The sequence below is a fragment of the Phacochoerus africanus genome, chromosome 15, assembly GCF_016906955.1.
Source record: "Phacochoerus africanus isolate WHEZ1 chromosome 15, ROS_Pafr_v1, whole genome shotgun sequence".
Classification (NCBI taxonomy): Eukaryota; Metazoa; Chordata; class Mammalia; order Artiodactyla; family Suidae; genus Phacochoerus; species Phacochoerus africanus.
Window position 1 is genome coordinate 58,407,124 of NC_062558.1, and position 23,252 is coordinate 58,430,375.

At 44.3% G+C, this 23,252-nt stretch overlaps 1 protein-coding gene across 1 annotated transcript in view; it reads left to right on the plus strand.

Annotated features, from left to right (window-relative positions):
• The window catches only part of LOC125116958 (pecanex-like protein 2), a 267,908-nt gene that overhangs the window by 128,472 nt on the left and 116,184 nt on the right, over positions 1 to 23,252 (plus strand). The window contains exons 19-20 of the mRNA XM_047762658.1: positions 5,181 to 5,322; positions 9,769 to 9,946. Coding sequence (XP_047618614.1) covers positions 5,181 to 5,322; positions 9,769 to 9,946 — 320 coding nt within the window. The remainder of the gene's footprint in view (positions 1 to 5,180; positions 5,323 to 9,768; positions 9,947 to 23,252) is intronic.

Sequence of the window (23,252 nt, forward strand, 5' to 3'; positions counted from 1 at the left end):
GGGCCGGACTTTGAATGCCCTGCCCCCAGCAACCACTGGTGGTAATTGTATTGGGAGTGGGGGGAGGAAGAAGGGAGGGGGCCAAGGAAAGCTTCAGATGGCAGGATGACAGGTCAGCAAAAAGATGAGGAGTTTTTGAAGTAGGCAATACAAAGCACATTTCAGGAAGGCACCCAGCACTTCTAGAAGCATATAAAACAGTGTGCCTGACTGCCGTGAAGGGCACATAGAAGTTGTCAATAAATGGTGATGCTCCATTAGATAGACCCATGGAAAAAAATCAGTCTCAATCCCTATCTTACACTGTACACAATAATCAATTCTAGATTATTGCAGATCTAAATGTAAAATTTAAAACAATAAAAGTTTTAGAGGAAATAGGAGAATGTGGTCATGACTTTTGTCTTTTAAACAGAACAAAAAATCTCTAAATAGAAAAATCAATGAGAACTTGGAGCATATTAAAATTAAGTATCTTTTTCTTCTTTTTCTCTCTTTTTTACAAAAGATACCATTAGGAGATTATAAAAAGCATCCCACAAAATGGGAAAAGATTTTCCCAATGAGTGTATATGACTAAAGACTCCTACCTAAGATATATAAAGAACTCTTAAAATCGGGAAAGAAAGATATATAATCCAATAGGGAAAAGAACCACTTCACAAGAGTGTAAATCCAAATGGCCAGTATAGACATGGAAAGGTACTTAGCTGGGTGAGTCATCAGGAAAATGCAAACTAAAACCATAACACAATACCAATCTACACCCATCAGTGCAGCTAAAATGAAGGAGGGGGGAAAATGTTCTGGCAAGGATGTGGAGCAAATGGAAGGAAACCTTTGAGCTGTTTGTGGGTGTGTCAATTGGCACAATAACTTTGGGAAATTGTTTGGTGGCACCTCCTAGAGCTTCCTATCAGCACACTTAATAACCTAGCAATTCCACGTCTTGATATATACTTCACAGAGATGTGCCTATGTTTACCAAAAGGCATGTACAAGAGTGTTCCTAGCAGCACTCTTCACAATGGATATTGGAAACTAGCCAAATGCCTATGAACAGTAGACTGGAAAAACACTGAATATTCATTTAGTAGATTATGATATGGCAGTGAGAATGGACAAATGGCAACTACACACAAAAATATAGAGGGATCTCACAAACAATCCTGAGCAAAAGGCACAAAAGAATAGTAGGCAAAACTAAACCATGGTGATCAGGGATTGGGCAGTGACTAAGTGACTGCAAGGAGGCATGGGGGGCTTTGAGGGTGGTTTTTTTTTTTTAAGCTAGTTGCTAGGGCACAGATCTGTGTGTGTGTCTGTTTTATGCATGTTTCTGTGTACAAAAGAGTTAAACAAAAATGTTTATAAGAAATCCAACATCGGTAATTCAGGTAGCCAGTTCAGTATAGGATGTAAGTGCAAAATCGATTGAAGATGGTTCCATAGCATTATAAAGCAGCAGATTATGGAAAGCCTATGGGGCTTGTTGAGGCACTTGGAGGGTATGGACACAGTGGAGAACAATGAAGGTTATGAGCCATTGAGATACCATGGCTAGATTTGCATTTGAAACAAGAACCAAGGAGATCGCTCATTCATTTACTCAACTCATACTTACTGAAGGATTACTGTGTCAACATGGGGGATATCAGCAGTGAACAAGACAAAGTCCTTGACCTCATGGAGCTCACCCTGTAGTGGGGAAAGCAAACAATAAAATAATACACAAATGGAGATACACATAAGATATCAAATGGAGGTGTTAATTCATTAAAGAAATTGTGAAAGGAGGAGGCTCTTTCAGATATGGTGGTCAGGAGAGGATCCACTGAGGATGTGCCACTTGAGCAGAGACCTGAACAGGATGAGGAAGTGAGTCGTAAAACTCTCTGGAGAGGAGAATGCCAGGAGAGTGAACAGCAGATGCAAAGCTTCTGAAGGGGAAAAAACTTGATGTCTTTAGTATTCAAGGAGTGTCACCAAGGATGAGAGTGCATGATGGAGAAAGAGGTTGGAAATAATATTAAAAAAAGTAGTTAGGTACCAAATCATGAGGGTCTTCTAAAACATGCTAAAGATATTGGGTTTTCTGTTAGTCAGTAGATGGGAGGAAGGTAAATATAGCAAATACCTCCAAATCTCAGTGGCTTAACAAAATAAAAGCTTATTTATTTTTCGTTCATGCAAAATCCAGTGGGATTTGGTCAAAGGTTTTTCCTAGTCACTGCCTCTTGCATAGTAGAGGATCATGGTCGCTTGAGGACCAGGCTTTTTCAATACTGAGAATCCATCATCTTATGGTTTCGAGGTCACTCTTGAATCCTAACATTCTTGAGCCAGCAGATAGAAAGAAGAAGAAGCACGGAGGACCTGTGCACAGTACTTAACCAGTTGGTCTGGAAGTGACACACATAACTTCTGCTTTCATTCTCTTGGCAAGAATGGGTCACGTCATCCTACTATATGCAAGGAATAACTGGGAAATGTAATCCCCAGCTGGGCAGCCACTTCCTCACATCAGCTCCATGGGGAAAAAAAAAAAAAGACATATGACTCTTTGGAGATCTGCTAATTAAAATTTGTTTGCCACAGATTTTATCATAATTAGGATGAAAAGCCATTAGGATGCATTAATAGGGCGATCACAAAGTCTTACCCCACTGGCTGTTGGTTGAATTATAATCTGTGGGTCTGGGAACATTAAAGAAGCAAGGAGACCAGGTTTAGGGACGTTTCATTGGTTTAGGTTAGACATGATGATGACTTGGATTAGGATGGTGGCAGCACAGGGGGAGAAATATCATTGAACATGGGGTAGATTTTGAAGGTGGAGCCCGTAAGATTTGGCTATAGGTTGGATATGTAAGATACTGAAGGGAATAGGGAAAGAATTTTGTCCTAAGAAACTAGGCGACTAGATGGTGCCCTTTCATGAGATGACATCACCATGGCATCTTTCCCCTCAAGTGTCACCTTCTTACTTATGTCTCCCAGGTCACCCTGTTTTACACTGTGGTCCTCATGAAGCACCCAGAACTCTCGATCCTCTTCACTCTGCTCTGTACATTCACTTACCACCCATCCCTTCTGATGTACTATGTAATGTGCCTGTTTATTATGTCGATTGCTTATTGTCCATATTAGAAGCTAAGTGCCATTGGGGCAGAGATTTTGTGATGTTTGGGGCACTTATTACCCCACGTGCCTGGAAAGAGGGTCTGGCACAGGGTGGTCTGGCTTATTTGTGGAATGGAATGAGGGTGAGCTCTGGGGAGGGATGGTTTAGGTGAGATCATGGAATAAAGACCTTTGCTCATTTAACATTCAAAGTATGTTGGATACATGGGTTTGGAGTCCAGAAAAGAGGTCATACATGGAGAGGTCTTTTAAGCAGTCAATGGTGTGTTGACTATTGACATTTAAAGCCCTGGAACTGGATAAGATCATGTAGACAAATAGGGAATAATTAGTGTGGTCACACACTGCTGGGAGATTGAGTAAGATGAGGCCTGAGGCTGACCATCGGATATGACAATGTGAGGTAATTTGTCTCCTAATCTGGGTAAGAAGCCTGGAAGGGATGGCTCATTTTCAGTCACTGCCATGTCACTCTGTACAATGTGTGTGTCAGCTCTTTCATGAGTTAGTTCTTGTGTAATCCAAACAGTGTAAAACCTACATGGCTCTTTTGGTTTGTTATTATAGATAATTACTATAGACTACTATAGATTATGCTTATTATAGATGATACTATAGATAACTGCAGATTATTTTTAGTATAGATAATTACAATAGATTATTATGTATTATTCCTACTATAGATGTTTATTGTAGATTATTATAGATTATTCTTACTATAGATGATTACTATAAATTACTATATATTATTACTACAGATGTTTACTATAAATTAACATACATTATTCTTACCATAGATGTTTAGTAAGGATACTATAGATTATTCTTACTATAGATTACTATAGATTATTTTTTACTATAGATGATTACTATAAATTATTTTTATTCTAGATTATTGAGGTGTAAGATCTTTAAAATCATAAATTGTTTTTGTTTTGTTTTGTTGTGTTTTTGTCTTTTTGCCTTTTTCTAGGGCCCTTCCCACGGCATATGGAGGTTCCTGGGCTAGGGGTTGAATCAGAGCTGTAGCTGGCAGCCTACACCACAGCCACAGCAACGCATTGATAAGGGCTTGGAGGGGGATGGACCCCCTTCCTGGGGGAGGCAGGAAGCAAAGGAGGGCAGGGTTGCAGTGTCTCTCACCTCCTGATGCCAGAGCCCAAGGAAATTTGTGTTCTGTCCAAGCAAACCAGTCATTCCTCTCCAGAGAGAGAAGTAGTAAGAAAATTCAGAAAGAGGCATTGTAAGTATATATTCTGGGGAGGAGGGCTGACTTCTCTGTCATGGGTAATAGGAAAAGAGAGATGACCACTATCCCAGGAGCAGACAGGGAAGATGGGCAGAACACACAAAAGGGAGGCTCAGAAAGACAAAGGCAATAGCTCATGACACACACTTGTGGTTGGCAGAGTCTGGAAGCAAACCCAGGCTGGTGTGACTTAAAGCCTCATCCCATGTGAGAATGGACCTCATGCTCCAAGATGCTTCCTTCCTTGTGAAGGTTCACGGGGATGTAATACATCTGCATTGATAAGGGCTTGGAGGGGGATGGTCTGCTTTCTCTTATGTGTGGAGATTGTCCAGGCATTTGATTGACTTATATCCTAAAAAGAGGGAGAAGAGAGCCCCACAGCTAGTCCCAGCCTCAGAAACAACCCCAAGCTTTAGTGGAAATGGGCCCATGAGATTTTTTTTCCCAATTCCCATCCTTCACTTTATGCCTTTACTCACTCTACGATGCCTCGATATTGTGTGACACCTCATTTCATTGGTCCCAGTGATAATTAATATGGAAAAATCAGTTGACTTGAAAAATTGGGATAGTGGCCTACATTGCTATATATTATTATTTATGAGCTATGTAGAAACAAAGCTAAGAGTCTCTACCTGGAAAGAAAATTGGTATATCATGTCTAGTATCTGGAGTTCTTCAGCTTTTGAATTAAAGGGGAGAGGTATTACTTACTATCATATGTATTTAAGGAACCATAATCTGATCAGTGGCTATTCTAAAACAGTTTTTGTGTTTCTTTCAGATGTTGCCCATTTAATGTGGTTTGAAAAACTCTATGTCTGGCTTCAGTGTTTTGAAAAATATGTCTTGTACCCAGCAATAATTTTGAACGCTCTCACCCTTGATGCCTTTTCAATAAGCAATTACCGGAGACTTGGTACCCAGTAAGTGGATATTGGTTTCTTCTCATCATGGTTTGGATTGTGTCGAGGTGTTCAAAATCTGGTGGATTTTTCTCTGAATGGGCTGTAGCAGAAGCCAGCTTCTGTCTGCTCATTTTTTGGCCACGTCACCATTAGCCATGGTGGTCTTTTACCCCACCTGGCTAGAGCTGGAGGGTTACTGTAGAGTGACTGGGGTGCAAATGAAGTTAGATCTGCTTGAAGTGATTCTGTGAATAAATGTCAGCAGATTTGAAAATCATCTTGCGAGAACATTCCGTCAGGAGCCTTAATGAGATGGCGGAAGCACAGTGTGGCTCCGGGGCTCCTGCAGTTCCTAGCATCATGCTTAGAGCTTTCGGAACGGCCTCGTGTCATTTCACTTAGCAAACACTCTATCATTTGGGCGGGAGGGAGGGGGGCGATTAATCACTGTCGCTATTCTCTGCATTTACCAGGAGAAGCCTCATCATTTTAAAAATGGGCCACAGACAGACTTCATGTCATCATGATGCCCGGGCTTTTGCAAAGCATTGCCAGTGTCCAGCTGAGTTATCGCTTTCATGTTTTTCAATGAACCCTGAATTTACAATCAAAAAGCTACTCAATAATTTGTTGTTCCGGCGAAAGGTTGACATTTCTGGTCAAATAGGTTCTTAGAGGAGGAGGATGTGAAAGAGAAATCCTTCCCAGATTGGCTTATGAGTCATGTTGCTTAAACGTTACATGCCCAAGTCAACCGTGATGCACTCTCCCACGCATGCCTGCTCATCCTTTCAGGGAGCAGGGAGGACACATTAATTCATATTTGCCAAAGATTAGGCAAACTAACAGGAGAGGCACATGATGCCTCTGTTTGAGTAGATTCGAGGGTCACACAAAGCTGATGCTAAATGAAAGGCCCCTATAATCCTCCTGTCTTTGTCAGACCCTGCCTTCTTTCCAGACCGGACCTGTTTCCGTCAGGCCAGGGCAAGAAGTCCACACCTTTGGGTAAAAATCCCAGACTTCAGATGTGGGGGTGAGACTTCATCTCATCAGTTAAAGAAGGCGGGTGATGGGGGCTGACCCTACATCTGGAGCACTGAGTGCTTTGCTAGTGGCAGGTGTTTCCAGGGTGGTACCAGCGTGGGTCACCCCATGACGACCTTCTGGAACAAGACCCTCAGTTACCAGAACAAAGACTCACCATTAGAACCAAAGCAGCCACAAGCTGTCCTGGGGTAATGGGGTAATGGATTTAAAGGTCTCCCTTCTCCACATCAGGTCTAGGACCTTGAGCTAAGCCTGCCATTGGGGCCAGACAGCTCTGGCTATTGGCAGAGGATGGACACAAGGGTTGGAAATCCCACACAGTCATGTAAACAGCTTGGAGACAATCCAGTGTCAAGTGACATTCATCGCTCTGCCCTGTGATTTGTTTTTCTGGACACTTAAATTCAGAAAGGAGCACCTTACCTGTGTACCACCGAATACTCTTAACTCCCAGATGATCCCAAGAGAATTCTTTTGTTCAGAGCCCAAAGATGCTAATTCCTTTATATTCCTGAGGCATCTATCTGAATGCTTTAAAAAAAAAAAAAAAAACCTCTGAAGATTTCCGACACCCCACTAGATCAGCTCTTCTCTGATGGGACAGTAGGAGGCCACTTACTGGTATCACCTAGACCTGTTTCAGACTGTGTGAGCCCAGGCCACACCCTGCCCTCATCAGGAACCACTGTACAGATGGTGAACTCTCCAATAGCAGGCACTGTTTCCTATTGACCTTTCTGTCCCAACCATCCAGTAAATGGTGGAAAGATAGATGGATAGATGAGGGAGGGTCTGGTACCTGATGAGTGGGTGAATTGTGGTATCTTGTTAGGTATTTCTCTTTCCCAGCCTGATTTCAAGGGATGCTCTGCATCTGTGTCAGGCCACTGTTCACTGATTGCCTTTATAAAAGCTTTAGCTAGGAGTTCTTGCCGTGGCTCAGCAGATTAAGAACCTGACTAGTATCCATGAGGATGCAGGTTCCATCCGTAGCCTCCCTGGGTGGGTTAAGAGATCCTGCATTGCCACACACTGTGGTGTAGGTCACAGATGCAGCTCAGATCTGGGTTGCTGTGGCTGATGTAGGCCAGCAGCTGCAGCTGTAATTCAACCCCTGGTCCAGAGACTTCCATATGCTGCATGGTTGGCCCTAAAAACAAAGAAAATCAAACAAACCAAAAAACCCCCAAAACTCTTTCCCTAAGCCTACAACAACCTATGAACCATGGACTATAACCATTACTGTTGCAATGTTAGAAGAGCCATGAACATCATTCCTTAAGATCCCTATAGTGTTTACTCCAGTCTTCATTCATAAACATACAGCGAATGCTGTCAATATCAATCATAGTCATGGAAAACAATGTTTAGAGTTGACCCTCAACTAAATTTGGCCTGAATAACCCAGAAAATCACAGATCTGCTTTGAAAACCAGAATATCCCTAGTCTCGAGGACACCTTATCATTGGGGTCCCCCCCAGGGGCTTTGGTTGTTATTAGGGATTCTCGTACCTTGGCTGTTGTCAAAAGCAAGGGGGAGGTGGGTTATGGAGAAGTGCACAGACTCACTGTGGGAACAGGGATTACTCACCATCTTCCCACTCTCCACAAATCTGCATGTGATCAAGGCTGGTTTTTCTCAGAAGCCAAATCTCAGCCCCTCACACAGGACTTTGGGTAAATCTCACTAGACACATCCTATGACAGCGTGGAACCAATGGCAGCCCTAGGTCCGAAAGCACATAAAAATATCAGATTGAGGCAAATGGCATTGCTAACATGAGATCTTTTTGATGACAGAAACAACAGTTCTGTGCTTGATAGATGCCAAGACTTCAGAAACCCTTTTTAAATGCCCTGATCCTGAGACAGGGTGTTGTTAATGCTGATCAGGGTCTGGAGCTCAGGATCCTTCTAGGATTAGGGAAATTGAGCCAAGCCCCTCCCCTCACTCCCCTTCTCAATACTTAGAACACCTCTCTTTCAAGTTGCAGCCCTTCTCGGGAAAGTGTTGACATTTCTATCTTTCTCTTGAGTTGCCAAATAGGATGTTCTACTTGGAGGGGAAGCTGCTTAAAATGTGTTAAGTCCTTCTTTCAGAAAGACAGACCCCCGCCCCCCCATCCCCCCACCCCTTAAGGAGGTAGTGGCTTTTGCTCTTTCTGGCTATTCTGGGCAGTTATCAGATGCCTTCCCAGCTCAAGTGGATAGACTGTTGACCATGTCGTCTGCTGGATTCGTACACATGGCACAGGCTCATGACACAGGTTAGTGACCTGCCTTGCTACACAGCGGCATTCAGGAGTTCAACCTGCTCAGCAAAGTCCTGCTCTTTCTTTGTGGAACTGCCTCTGTTGTGTCCCTTCACTGAAATGGCCTATGTCACGGGGGCCTGTGTCATGTCGACAATATAGTTTTCAGGGGAAAAACAAGGGAGATCAGAACACTTAGGTTTACTCAGAGAAGGAATATGGTGGAAAACATAAGTTCATATGCAGAGGTACTAACGACCTTATTGAGATAGGGGGATTGTCCCTCTTTTCAGAATTTAATATTAGCTGTGGTTAAGTCATTGCTTCAGCGAGATTCTCTCGTGATAGAAAGGCGTCCACAGAGCAGATGCGAAAGGCACACCCTGCTCTGTGTCCTCACTTGCCACCAAGCCTCCTGTGGGACCTGGCAGTGCAGCGGTCCCTCGGGTCAGCTCCCAGGAAGCTCTGTGTCCTAGATTGTGAAAGCATGTGGTGAAGGGACCTACCTTTAGTGGCAGCGTCTACGCGGGCGAGCGAGTCTCCTGGACTGTTTCAATCTGACCTTCACCCTGTAACACCTTAGACGAGTGACTCAAGCTCTGTAGTTGCTCGTCCATAAGATGAGGATAATGACAGAATCCACTGTCTTGGCTTTTTGTGAAATGCTAAAGAGACGTGGGCCTCTGCAACTCACCCAGCAGTGTGCCAGCCATCACTGATAACTGATAGGTCCCCAGGAGGATGGAGATGGACCCCACTCCCACCCCCAAAATGCTGTTCACCTGGAGACCTGCTGCGGACATGGGTAGAGCCCAGCATAAGACCTACACCTTTTCCTGAAATGTGGAGCATAGATTAGCCGCCTACAAGGATTAACTGCCCTCTGTCACGGGACTCCATCCCCTGCCCCTCCCTTGACCTTCCCCTCCTCCTTCTTCATCGTTCCAGCCACGTGTTTCCTCCATGAGCTCCATCCAGCTGCAGATTCCCACCACAGATCCTCTATAAGCTTAGCACCTCCGCACAGTCAGGGCTGGTGCCATCTTGAGCTCAGCCCATGCCCCTCTGATGCCTTCATAAATCTCTTTTGCTTTACCAACTTGGCCTAGAGCGCTCCTCCCTCGGCAAACCTAACAACGTCTTTTCTTTCCTTGTCGACAGCTGGGACATCTTCCTGATGGTCATCGCTGGGATGAAGCTGCTGCGGACCTCGTTCTGTAACCCCGTCCACCAGTTTACCCACCTGGGCTTCACCGTGATCTTCTTCCACTTCGACTACAAAGATATTTCAGAGAGTTTCTTACTGGATTTCTTCATGGTGTCCATTTTATTTAGCAAGGCAAGTTAACTCGCTGTTTTCTTCACTTTCAAGTACAAAAGGCGCATTAGGAGTGTTAACCGTTTTCTTAAAAAAAATTATAGCAGGAACTTAAATTGAACTACATCTGTGTGTCACACCCCTGCTGCCATTTGAGGAACATCCCCCCGGAATAGAAATTTGCCACGTTATTTGCCCAAAATCACTAATTAAAATGAATGAGCCATTCTTGTTGCTTGAAAGTGTATGACTTTCATCTCTGTTAACGGTCTTGCTATAGAACTTCCAAGAGCTCAAAATTCTCTGAATTAAAAATTAGCAACCAGGAGTTCCCGTCGTGGCGCAGTGGTTAACGAATCCGACTAGGAACCATGAGATTGCGGGTTCGGTCCCTGGCCTTGCTCAGTGGGTTAAGGATCCGGCGTTGCCGTGAGCTGTGGTGTAGGTTGCAGACGCGGCTCGGATCCCGCGTTGCTGTGGCTCTGGCGTAGGCCGGTGGCTACAGCTCTGATTCAACCCCTGGCCTGGGAACCTCCATATGCCGCGGGAGCGGCCCAAGAAATAGCAACAACAACAACAACAACAACAACAACAACAACAACAACAACAACAACAAAAAGACAAAAGACAAAAAAAAATTAGCAACCAAACTAATTTTCTTTTTCTTTTCCTTTTTTTTTTTCCTTCTTTTTAGGGCAGCCCCTGCAGCATATGGAAGTTCCCAGGCTAGAAGTTGAATGAGAGCTGCAGCTGCCGGCCTGCACCACAGCCACAGCAATGTGGAATCCGAGCCATGCCTGAGACCTACACCACAGCTCATGGCAACACCAGATCCCTGACCCACTGAGGGAGGCCAGGGATAGAATCCACTTCCTCATGGATACTAATTGAATTTGTTTCCACTGTGCCACCAGAGGAACTTCTCCCTTTTTAATTTTTTAACTGAGCATTTTGCTTCTTGATGTAAAGTTTGAGACCTGGTACCTAAAAGCCGGCTCCCTTGGAGTTTTTTCTTTCTCTGAGCTTGCCTTAGGTCAAGATTTCACCTGTTATGGAGTTCCCACTATGGCTCAGCAGGTTAAGATCCCAACATAGTGTCCATGAGGATTTGCCTTTGATCCCTGGCTTCACTCAGTGGGTTAAGGGTCTGGCTTGCTGTGGCTGTGGTGTAGGCCAGCAGCTGCAGCTCTGATTCGACTCATAGCCCGGAACTTCCATATACCATGGGTGTGGCTGTTAAAAAAAAAGACTTTATCTGTTGTAAATTCATCCATAGGTAGTGAGAGACCCTACTCTCAGTTCAGGCAAGTGGACATGGGCCTGATGGTAAGTAAGGTTCTCAGGATACCAGTCTGAGCATATGTAGCAAAGCCAGGGTGTGCAAATAGAAATGAAAAGGAATTTGGAAAACTCCTTCCTCACATTCTCTGTTCAATTCAGCAGCCATGGGTTTTCTGCCCTTAGATTGACTTAACCAATACCTTCCCCCATTTGATTAAAAAATTTTAAATTCTAAGGCTTCCCCCCCACCGAATTCATTCCCCCCCCCTTTTTGAATCAATTCTCTTAATTAAGTGATGAAAATTCAAATATTACAAATGTCATATTATTTGGCAGCAGGCCCCAGTGTCCACATCTTATTCCCGAACTTTGGATCGAGTTGGCCCTTTCCTCACAGCTTTTCTCTTTTTTCTTTTTCAGTATTTTTTATTACAGTTGATTTACAATGTTCTGTCAATTTCCACTGTATAGCATAGTGACCCAGTCACACATATGTATATGTTCTTTTTTTTTTTAGGGCCACACCAGCAGCATATGGAGGTTTCCAGGCTAGGGGTTGAACTGGAGCTATAGCTGTCAGCCTACACCACAGCCACAGCAACACCAGATCCCAGCCATGTCTTCAACCTACACCGAAGCTCACAGCAACACCTGATGGTTAACCCACTGAGCAAGGCCAAGGATCGAACCTGCAACCTCATGGTTCCTTGTCGGATTCATTTCCACTGCACCACAACGGGAACTCCCCGTTCATTTTTAATATTCTTTTCTATCACAGTCTGTTTCAGGAGATTGGATAGAGTTCCCTGTGCTATACAGTAAGACCTCATTGCTTATTCATTCTAAATGTAATACTTTGCATCTACCAACCCCAAACTTCCCGTCCATCTCACTCCCTTCCCCTCCCCCTTAGCAACCACAAATCTGTTCTCCATGTTTGTGAGTCTATTGCTGTTCCATAAATAGGTTCATCTGTGCCATATATTAGATTCCAGATATAAGTGATATCATATGGTATTTGTCTTTCTCTTTCTGACTTACTTCACTTAGTATGAGAAGCTCAAGTTGCATCCATGTTGTTGCAAATGGCATGATTTTGTTCTTTTTTTATGGCTGAGTAGTATTCCATTGTGTATATATACCACATCTTCTTAATCCATTCATCTGTCAATGGACATTTAGGTGGTTTCCATGTCTAGGCAGGAAAGGTGTGGTCTTTCTTCTACCTCCTTGTCTCCCCCTTTCCCTTCTTCCTAAGATAATCCATCAACAGATTTAAAAGTAATTAACTGGCAGAAGGTCATAAACAGAAGAAAATGTGAATGTCTCTGTCCTTACGTTTCCAGCTCTGGCCTCATTCTCAGAAAGCTAGCACTTTTTTTAAGGTTCTGATTGTGATTACTTATAATTCCATTTCTTATCTTTCAGAGCAATCATCCACAGATTGAGAAACAGTATCTACAGACAGTCTGCTCTGAAAGATATGGAATTTTCCTTAGACTGCTCTCAGCGTCTCCTCCTCCTCTTTGCCGATTTTTGTTCTAGTATTATTTTTATTTATTTGAACACCCAGTTGCCTTTATGATTTAAATACGATGCATAAACCTAATTTTTGATTCATTCACCTTAGGTCGCACCTGTGGACTCCCAGTCAAAAGATGAAGAAACGAGCACCCTCCCCTGCCCTTAGTTTCAGCTAGTTATGTCAATTTGACATTGTCTAGGCTTGTAAACTTTCCATTCGGTTTTGTGACTAAATATGCCTTTCTTACTTCCTCTTTACGTTGATTTTAAATATGGAAATTGCAACATTTATTTTCTGTTTGTCAGAGTTCTGTTTGGTCTTGATAAACTCATCCCAATTTTCTGAGGAGTCAAACCACAGCCTTCCCTCTTCTCTTTTCCTTCAAGTCTGAATTTCCAGTATCTCGCTTGGTAAATGTAAAATTGTAACCTATGATCTTGAAAGCATTTCTGAAGTTATAAATAATTTTACTCCTCACAGGGGTAAGAGCTTATTGTCAGATGCACAATGGGCTGGAATGGGTTGAATGCCTAACTCTGGCCTTATTTATACTTTGGCATGGTAATAATACTCATATTCCTTTCTGAACCTTTAGTTTCTTAGAAAGTTGAAAATAATGATGTCAGTCTCACCTGGGCATTGAGAGGGTTGATTCATGTAAGTAGAAAAGAAGTTGTTACGTAGAATGTGCTTTCTACATACGAGGCAGTACTTTTGAAGCCATTATCAGTCGAGAAAGAGACGTTACGTGCTGTTTAGCATGCGGAGGAGTATGGCCGGTTTTTCTCATTGACCTGTCCATTTCAGTAGCATCCTGCCTCGGCGAGCGGCCCAGATGAGCAAAAGCTTAGCAGAGAGGAATGGGGGCCTTGCCCTGTGAGTCTTCTAAGTGATTCCACACCAGCAATTGGAACTGGGATTTGCCTTTACTGACCAAGCTGCCTGCTGGTCAGCCGGGAGCCGGCCACTGCTGAGATGTGCGGCAGGTGCAGGCGTTGGCCCAGGAGGCTTGCTGGAGAGAGAGGAGGACCTTACGGAGAGCTGTAGCTCCTTCTTCCTGTCCACCAGGGCGCTGTGTGAGGAGCAGGGTGGGCCCAGATGGGACAGGTTTAATGTTTTTAATCCATAAAAACTCGGTGCTGCAGGCATTTCAGATGACCCGCCGTCATCTTTTCGAAGCACCCATGAAAACACTGATGAGAATTTCAGATAGCACTACAGTGGCGGTGTTCCTGTTTTCCCTAATTGAAGGAGCATTAGCACGTGTAATTTGAATAGTCTGCTCTTAGGCTGAGGATAATAGCTGAGTCTAAAAGCAAAAAAAAAAAAAAAAAAAAAAAAAAAAGTCAAGTGAGACAAAAGCTAGAAAAATAAGTGTTCTGTGTAGTGAGTCAGTCCTGACACATTCCCTAACTCCGTCTGTTGCCTGCTCACTCTTTATCTTGACAGAGCTGGTAGCAGTGTATTTTCTGGAATGACAAACAAGATCTGAATCCCTGACAAAAAAAAAAAATATATATATATATATAGTTTAAGAAAGAGACAGCCCTTGAGATCTTTTTGGAGAAAAAGCCAGTAGAAACTAGTGACAGAAAACAGTGGTGGCAATGTGGAAGCCCACGCACAATGTTGCTTGTCAACATCCTGCCTTCCAGTCCCAACTGACACTTCCTGCTCACCCTCCTCATTTGAAGACATCTTTTTAAAAATCGTCTCCATTTGGAGTTCACATTGTGGCGCAGTGGAAATGAATCCGACTAGGAACCATGAGGTTGCAGGTTCAATCCCTGGCCTCGCTCAGAGGGTTAAGGATCCAGCATTGCCATGAGCTGTGGAATAGATTGCAGATTCGGCTCGGATCCTGCATTGCTCTGGCTGTGGTGTAGGCCGGCAGCTACAGCTCTGATTAGACCCCTAGCCTGGGAACCTCCATATGCTGTGGGTGTGGCCAAAGAAAATTGTCTCTATTAATATCTTTCCTAAAGACCTTCTAGAAACCTTCAGCATTGGTTTTGCTGGAAATACTGCCCTTTCTGCATACTCATTGCACAATAGGTGATTTTCTTTGTTCAGTAGACTCTGCAGAGTCCTGCTTAGGACACAACCTCTCATTTACCATTGCAAAACCACCGAGCTTTTTCCCCAACCCTACTCCCACTCTGCTGAAGAGCAGGGTTGGTCGTTGTGAGCCTGGCAGCCCACCTCACAGAGGGGCCACAAGATTTACGAAGAGACTTTGGAAGGGGCTCTGGTTTCCTGGGGAGAAAGGAGCTATGTGAGTCTAGGACTCATTATGATTGTAGGTCAGTTGCCTCCAATCCTCCAGGCTTTATAGGTAGAAAGAAAGAGGAGATGCAATTATACAGAGATGAGGTGTTGAGATATTGAGATTCCAGAAGCCTGTGTGTTAGTCTCTCCCTCCACGAATCCCCCACCCCCGAGGTTTGGAAGATGACTGTTGGCCAGATCCTGTGGAAAATGGGAAAGGGTGAGTTATCATACGTTCCAGGGCCAGAGCTCAGCAGGAAAGATGTCGTGCATGCAGCCCACGCAGTGACACAGAGGGCGGGACATTCATAGCGGATGGGGGCCGGGGTGGCGAGGGGCAGAGGGAAAGAAGGGCCTCCTCATAGCCCATCCTGAGACTTGGGACACTGCAAATGCACCCGCATCTGTCCTCGATCCCTCGGCCTCTCGGTTTCTCTCCTCTGTCTCTTCTGCCTCATCCTTTCTTTTTCTTTTTTAAGAACCAAGAGACAGAATAAATTTATAACATTTCTGGTTTGCCTAGGTCTTGAGGGGACAGTTAAGTCATGCTGAGGTTGTGAGGAGTATTTGGTTGTGACAAGAACAAAGGTTTCATGCTCTCCCACTTGCCCGGAAAAAGTTCTTGGAAACCATCTGGTTTTGGAACTTTGAGTAATTTTACTTGGAGAAGCAGGACTTGAAAAAAAGAAAACCCTGCCAGAGGATAATTTTGCCAGTATATCCAGACTGTGTTACATGTGAAATTCTACAGGCCATTAGTTCAGTGTGGAGGCTTTTACTGTTTATGAAATGAAAATTAACAGGCAAGGTTGTTTTTACATAAAACTATGGCACCAGAGCTATGATGAGTGGATGACTGCAGTTAGCATTCAAGTTATTTGAAATCAGTATCCAAATGGCATTTTCCTTTCTTTACTTTTCTTTCTTTCTTTTTTTTTTCTGTCTTTTCTTTTTTGGGGGCCTCACCCTCAGCATATGTATGTTCCCAGACTAGGGGTCTAATCGGAGCTGTAGCCACTGGCCTACACCACAGCTCACAGCAACGCTGGATCCTTAACCCACTGAGCAAGGCCAGGGATCGAACCCGCAACCTCATGGTTCCTAGTTGAATTTGTTAACCACTGAGCTATGATGGGAACTCCTGAACCTGTGTCCTCTTGGGTGCTAGTCGGGTTCACTAACCGCTAAGCCACAACAGGAACTCCATTTTCCTTTATTTTCTGAATGCAGGTGGAAGTCTTATATGAAAATGGAAGCACTTTTAGGGGGATGAATGCTTTTAGAGACGTATTGGTGCAAAATACTTTTTTCCAAAAAAGCACAAAAACCTATTCATTTGCGGTGTTTCCCTTCCATGCCAGGAACTGTACTAGACACACAGACTGTTAACAATATGAGTGGTAGCAAGTCCTTATTTGGCGCTTTGGTGCTTTTCGTAAGCCAGGCTCTCTTTTCAGCACTTTGTATGACTGACCTGCTTAATCCTCATCAGAGCTTTGTGACTGGGTATATTTCACCATATAGATGAGGAGACAGAGGCATGGAAATTAAGGTCCTTCTTCAGGGTCTCACAGCCATGACATGGTAGAGCAGGATTCTGCTCTGAGGCCATCCTTAGTGACCTCTCTGTCTGGGGAGTCTGAAAAGAAGGCACATAGGCAAAGAGATAAGTACGGTCAAGTGGGATAAGGGAGGCGGCTGGGGCAGTGAACTTCAAGAGTGTGCGTAGACATGGGACCCAGTCCCACCGGGAGAATGAGAAGCAATAGTGCTTGCTTTGACCTTTGAAGAAGGAGGGAGGGAGTCAGGAAAGGCAGGGGAAACAGAGCTGCACAGAGGAAAGGGCACGTGCAAAGCCATACACACGAGCGAGGGTTTGGCCTGCTCCCGGAACTGCCAGATAATTGTTAAGTGTGGAGACTACACCACAGCCACAGCAACCCCAGATCTGAGCCACGTCTGTGACCTACACCACAGTTCTCAGCCACACTGGATCCTTAACCCACTGAGCGAGTCCAGGGATAGAACTGGCATCCTCATGGATACTCTTTGGGTTCCTAACCTGCTGAGCCACCACGGGAACTCCCTCAGCATATCCTCGAATTGCTCCGTTGCTGCACTGTCTGAGCCCACTTGGTTAACCTGTTCGTCATCTACTTCCTTTTGTGCCCCACCCAAACAATGGGTGTCTGATCAGCATTGCATCCCAGATTTTAAGGAGTGATACATTCCAGTCTTTCTTTAAGAGATGAAGTTTTCTGCTTTATCAAGTGGTGCTCATGGTATTTCTGGGTAGTTACAGTAATAATTATATGCCATTCTTTCAGCTATTATATGGACACCAATCTGTATTCAAAAGAAAACTGAGGGCCTTATAGAGTTTTGTTTTTGTTTTTGTTTTTGTTTTTGTTTGTCTTTTTAGGGCTGCACCTGAGACATACTGGAGTTCCCAGGCTAGGGATCAACTAGCAGCTGTAGCCACTGGCCTACGCCACAGCCACAGCAACGCCAGATCCGAGCTTCATCTGTGACCTGCACCACAGCTCATGGCAATGCTGGATCCTTAATCTACTGAGCATGGCCAGGGATCAAACCTGCATCCTCATGGATGCTAGTTGGGTTCGTTAACCATTGAGCCACGAAGGGAACTCCTAGAGCTTTTGTTTTGTTTTGCTTTTTTCTTTCATAAAAATTTTTTTTCAGTCTTTTCTTAAGGGCTGTGTCCTTCATAAGCGCTTCCAGAATGCTGGAGATTTCCTTCTTCCCATGTGCTCCACCCCTGCCCCGGGTGGGTAGCATCTTCAGTCTAGTCCTTTGAAGCCTTGACCTATTGACGGCTTTTTCCTCCCTTGGGCGGGATTAGCTGAAGTGGGAGGAATTCCCTTCCCTCCACTGGGATAAGGCCCAGGTAAACCCCTTTGCCCTTGGTGGTGGGGCATTGTGCTTCACAAGGGTTAATCCCCCCCGCCCCCTGCACCCCTGCCAGACCCACAAGGGGATCCTTTTGGACTTTTCACCATGATAACCTGCTGGTATTTCTAGATGCAACACCTATGAAAGGGTAGGGGCCCCCAAAACTGTGGTGCCCAGGAATTTCTCAGTCTTATGCCTCCAGCAACTGTCAGCATCATCATTTCAGTGTCGTGGTTCTAGCAGCTCTGCCTCAGGTAAGCAGGTCCCACTGACACTTTGGACTCCCCTGTATCCCCAGATTCCAGCAAGGTGGCTTTCCCTGAAGCATCAGACATCTGATGGGTCTAAAAAGAGTCATTGGTTTTGAGTTTGTCTGGTTTTTCGTCTTGTGAAAGTGACAACTTCCCGTCTCTTTTCGTGTTGGCACTGAAAGTAGAAATCCCTCAGGTTTTCCCTTGAAAACACAAACCAGATCTTGTCCCTGCTTGGAACCCTGAAATGGCTCCTCGTTTCATAGAGGGTAAAAGCCAAACCCCTTCCCCTGGCCCCTAGGCCAGCTCCAGCTGTCTCTCCATCACCACTCTGGCCCCCTTCCTGGTCTCGCCCTTGCTTAATCCCGCTGTCACTGGAGTTCGTCCATTGCAGGAAGCCTGCTGTCATTTCACGCCTCTGGCTCCAGCTCTTGCTTCGCGCTTCTCCCCAGACATTGACTGGCTCACTCCAGCAGCAGTTTCAAGGCATTAGGCTCTGGGTTCACTTCAGTCAGACCTCCCTGACCACTGACTTGTACTGCAACTTGCCTCTGCTCTACCCTCCATCCAGCTTCCCCATCTTCCCCCACTGCGCTGGGTCACCTATTTGCTGTGCCATTCGCCGCCTTCTAACATAACTCTATCCTTGACTTCCTTAGCATTTTATTGTCTCTCCCACTAGATTGCAGGTTCTCTGAGGACCAAGATATTTGTGTGTTTACTGACATGTTCCAGTTTCCAGAACCGGATCAGGCACACAGCAGGAAAGCAGTAAACCTCTGTGGTGCTCTTTTGCACAGACTCTGGGTCAGTAACTTACCCAGAGTCACTTACCACCAGAGCTAGACTTGAACTTGGTCCCATTCCCAGTCTGCCCCAACCTGGGAGTAAAACCTGGTTTGCAGAGTTCCTGTTGTGGCTCAGTGGGTTAAGGACCCAATGTTGTCTCTGAGAATTTGGGTTTGATCCCTGGCCTTGCTCAGTGGCTTCAGGATCCAGTGTTGCCCTGGCTGTGGTGTAGGCCAGCAGCTGCAGCTCTGATTCGACCCCAATCCAGAAACTTCTATATGCTGCAGGTGCAGCCCTTAAAAAAAAAGCTGGTTTGCAGAAGTGGTTTGCACAAAACCACTGCAAGAATCTAGCACAACTTCCAGGTGCTCAGAGACTCATGTTCACTTGTAGCTGCCACCCAGGATGGTCAGAAGGATTTCACAGGCTCTGTGCTGTGTCCAGAAACAAAAAGTACAGCCTGATGTGTCTGGGTTCCCAAGAAGATTGGAAACTCCTCAAATCCTGGGACCATGGGGTGCTTATTTATTTCCTACCTCCTGAAACATCAAACGAAACGCACGGTCATGGTGATGACTCAGTACATATACAATTGACTTCGGTTGAAAGCACAAAGATGGAAAAACTGGTTTGTCAGACGTGGAATCTTAGCTTGGATTTGGCGTTGCATGACGTCTTATTACTCTAGAGAGATGGTGAGTCACAGTGAGGGGCAAGAGAGGACATGAGGGGAGGGGTGGTTTTAGACTGAGCACACAGGTCACTTAGAGTTCCCTTCTTGGGCTTTTCATGGTGTGTGTTTTGATTTCCTTGGCTTGTAATAAATCTTGTTTAGCTGCCGCACGGCTGCCTGCTGTCCTGTCCACAGTGGGGGACTAAATACATGGCCAGCAGAGCTGGCTATTCAGCTGTGAGCCTTTGCTCTGTGCTCCGGAATCAGCCCCTTTTGCAAAACTGAGAGGGTAAAACGCAATCTGCTTCTAGCTGTAGATCTACCCCAGTTGCGACAAGCTGCTGTCCCCCCGTTGGCCACATATGGTCAGGGCTGTGACTCCTCCTTAACTGTGTCTTGTAACTGCTGGGAAGTGCCTTTAGTCAAGATTTATAACCTAACTCATCAACTTTCTTGTCTTCTGCCCACGTCACACCCACATACGAAGAGGATGGGGTTCTTTTAATTCAAACCATGTGAGTTTCTGTAATTCCTCTCCTGGGAAGGGAAGGAAGGCTGAAATGAATGTTATAGCAGCATCTCTGCATCTCAGCCTTCAAAGAAGGGTCAGTTTTCCCTCCACCTTTGGGACCTCAAGCCGAGTAGGAGTTATGTCTTTTTTTTTTTTCCCCCTTCATTTTCCCTTTATTCTCCTGCCAGAGTATATGCTATTAAATTCTGGATTTAGTCATGTTGTTCAACGATCTGCATAGCCAAGTGTGTCCCTGCTAATATGTCAAAGAAGTATTTATGGACTGTCATTTTTAAAAATGTCTCTAGCTTTTGCTGTAGAATTGAAGAGCTACAGCGGCTGAATCATCAGAGAAGGGGAAGTGGTGTGTGTTTGAGGCATGCATAAGCTACAAGCGTGGCTTCAGGAAATTCAGGAGAGGTGAAAAATCTAAACTCTCAGAGTTCCCCTCATGGCTCAGTGGTGAACGAACCCAGCTAGCACCCATGAGGACTCAGGTACAATCTCTGGCCTCTCTCAGTGGGTTAAGGATCTGGCATGACCATGAGCTCTGGTGTAGGTCACATCTGTGGCTCAGTAAGTTTCCGTAGTATAGTGGTTATCAAGTTCGCCTCACATCTGCAACTTGGACCTGGCATTGCTGTGGCTGTGCTGTAGGCTGGCAGCTACAGCTCTGATTCAACCTTTAGCCTGGGAACCTCCATATGCCATGGGGGCAGCCCTAAAAAAACAAAAGACCAAAAAAAAAAAAACAAACAAAAACAAAACCTAAACTCTCTTCACTGAAAGCATTTTGAAAATCTTCCTTACTCAGCAATGAGGCATGCCCTCCTTAAAATCCCTCCTGAAGAGAGCTCTCGATGCAGTTATGAGCCAGGGCATCATCTTCTTTAGCAGGCTAACAACTGGCATCTGCTCTCCTTCACTGGGAGGAGGCTTCTGGTTCTGCAGGATTTGCAGAGAGGAATCTGCAGATTCCAAATAGTGTCCTTTACCATGGGTTCTTTTTTTTTTTTTTTTTTGGTCTTTTTGCCGTTTCTTGGGCTGCTCCCATGGCATATGGAGGTTCCCAGGCTAGGGGTTGAATCGGAGCCATAGCTGCCAGCCTACACCACAGCCACAGCAACACAGGATCCAAGCCGCACCTGCAACCTACACCACAGCTCACGGCAACACCGGATCCTTAACCCACTGAGCAAGGCCAGGGATCGAACCCGCAACCTCATGGTTCCTAGTCAGATTCATTAACCACTGAGCCACGACAGGAACTCCCAGGGATTCATATTTAGGACAAGATCTTTGAAGTCACATTCCTTCTCATTCCTTCTTTCCTTTTTCTGCCAGTTTTTGGAAGTACTTTGAGCGGGCCAAACCATGGTGCTTCTGCCTTAGTGGCAGAAAAGCAGTCAGTGACACCAAGATGGTTATTATGTGAAGTTTAAAATATCCGTGGAGAAAAAGAGGGGGAATACCACTCTTATCAGGAAAATCAGTGACAATTGCAAAGATCTGGCATGTAAATGAGATTCAAGAAATAACAAGGTAAATTCCATTGAGCACCCCCCGACCATGCCTCTTATAGCCTGTGCACTGGATGATTATGAAAACACCTGAGGCTTTTTTTAACTCATTGTTTCACTTCCTGAAAAATACTTACTGCACTCAAATTCACTATGTGTCTGTATTACTTACTTGCTAGAAGATAACTATACATCTGTAATAAATACAGTATCACTGACAACGCACATATACCCAAAACTGTACACCTGTAACTAACAGAGTGTGGTTGACAGTGCACAATGTCCAATATGTGACAATACATATACAGCTACACTCCAAGATAACCAAAAGCCTGCAACAAATACAGTTATCACTGGCAGCGCGTATACACATATGAGAAAACATTTAAAAACTAATTTTGAAACACTGTCATAAGGGCAATAAATAAAATAATCTGTATTTATTGAGCACTTATTATATGTTTGGTCCTGTGCTAAAAACTTAACATGGATGATTTCATCCACTCTTCACAATAAAAAGTTCTGAGATAGATACCATTACTGTATTTACTTTGCAGATGGGAAAACTAAGGCTCAGAGGAGCAGAGCTTGTCCAAGATCACACAACTAGTGAAAGGTGGTATTGGGATGAGATCCTAGCTCTGTCTAATTCCAGATCCCATTCTTATCAGCCGGATGCTGTTCCCCTTTCCATGTGATATGAAGTAATAAGCCACATATTATGGGGACCCCTGGAGGGAGCCTCTGATTAGGGCTGTGAAGCAAAGAGTAGCAGAAAAAACTCTGAATTACTTTTTTATTCCATTTTATTTCTTCTATTGACTATTATTTATACCTCTTTTTTTTTAAAGTCATTGCTATTCCATTAAGCATATGAGACTTAAATTCACCAGAATCTACCTTCAAATAGTATTATGCCATTGCTCATGTAGTGTAAGGAATTTCAACAGTGGCATCCTCAGTCTTATTGTTACATGCTTTATTTTTACGTATGCTAAAAACACATGATACATTGTTAATATTTTTAGGTAATGAATTAAATTTTTACTGAATGCTTACTGTGTATCAGCTTATAGTCTCTTGGTTTAAATGGTCTCCTTTTTTTTGGCCTCGCCCATGGCATGTGGAAATTCCCAGGCCAAGGATTGAACCTGGGCCACAGCAGTGACCCAAGCCCCAGCACTGACAATGCCAGATCCTTAACCTGCTGAGCCAAAGAGAACTTAAGTATGGTTACTATTTTTGCTTTAGAGCAAAATTGTTCTTTTAGGACAATTTAAAATAAGAAAGCATTATTTATTGTCACTTATGTCATTTTGGATGCTCTATTTCTTTGTGTAGATCCAAATTTCCAACCTATATCATATTTCTTCTGCTTGAACTTCCTGAAAAGTTAGTTCTTATAGTGTAGGTCTATTGGCAATGATTTTTTTTTTCAGTTTTGTTTGCCTGAGAGAGTATTTCTCTTTTATTTTTGAAAGATATTTTTACTGGGTATAGAATTCTGTGTTGACAGTTCCTGAGCACATGACCCCCCTCCCAAGCACTTAAAAAATGTCACTCCATCATCTTCTGGCCTACAGAAAGTCTTCTGTA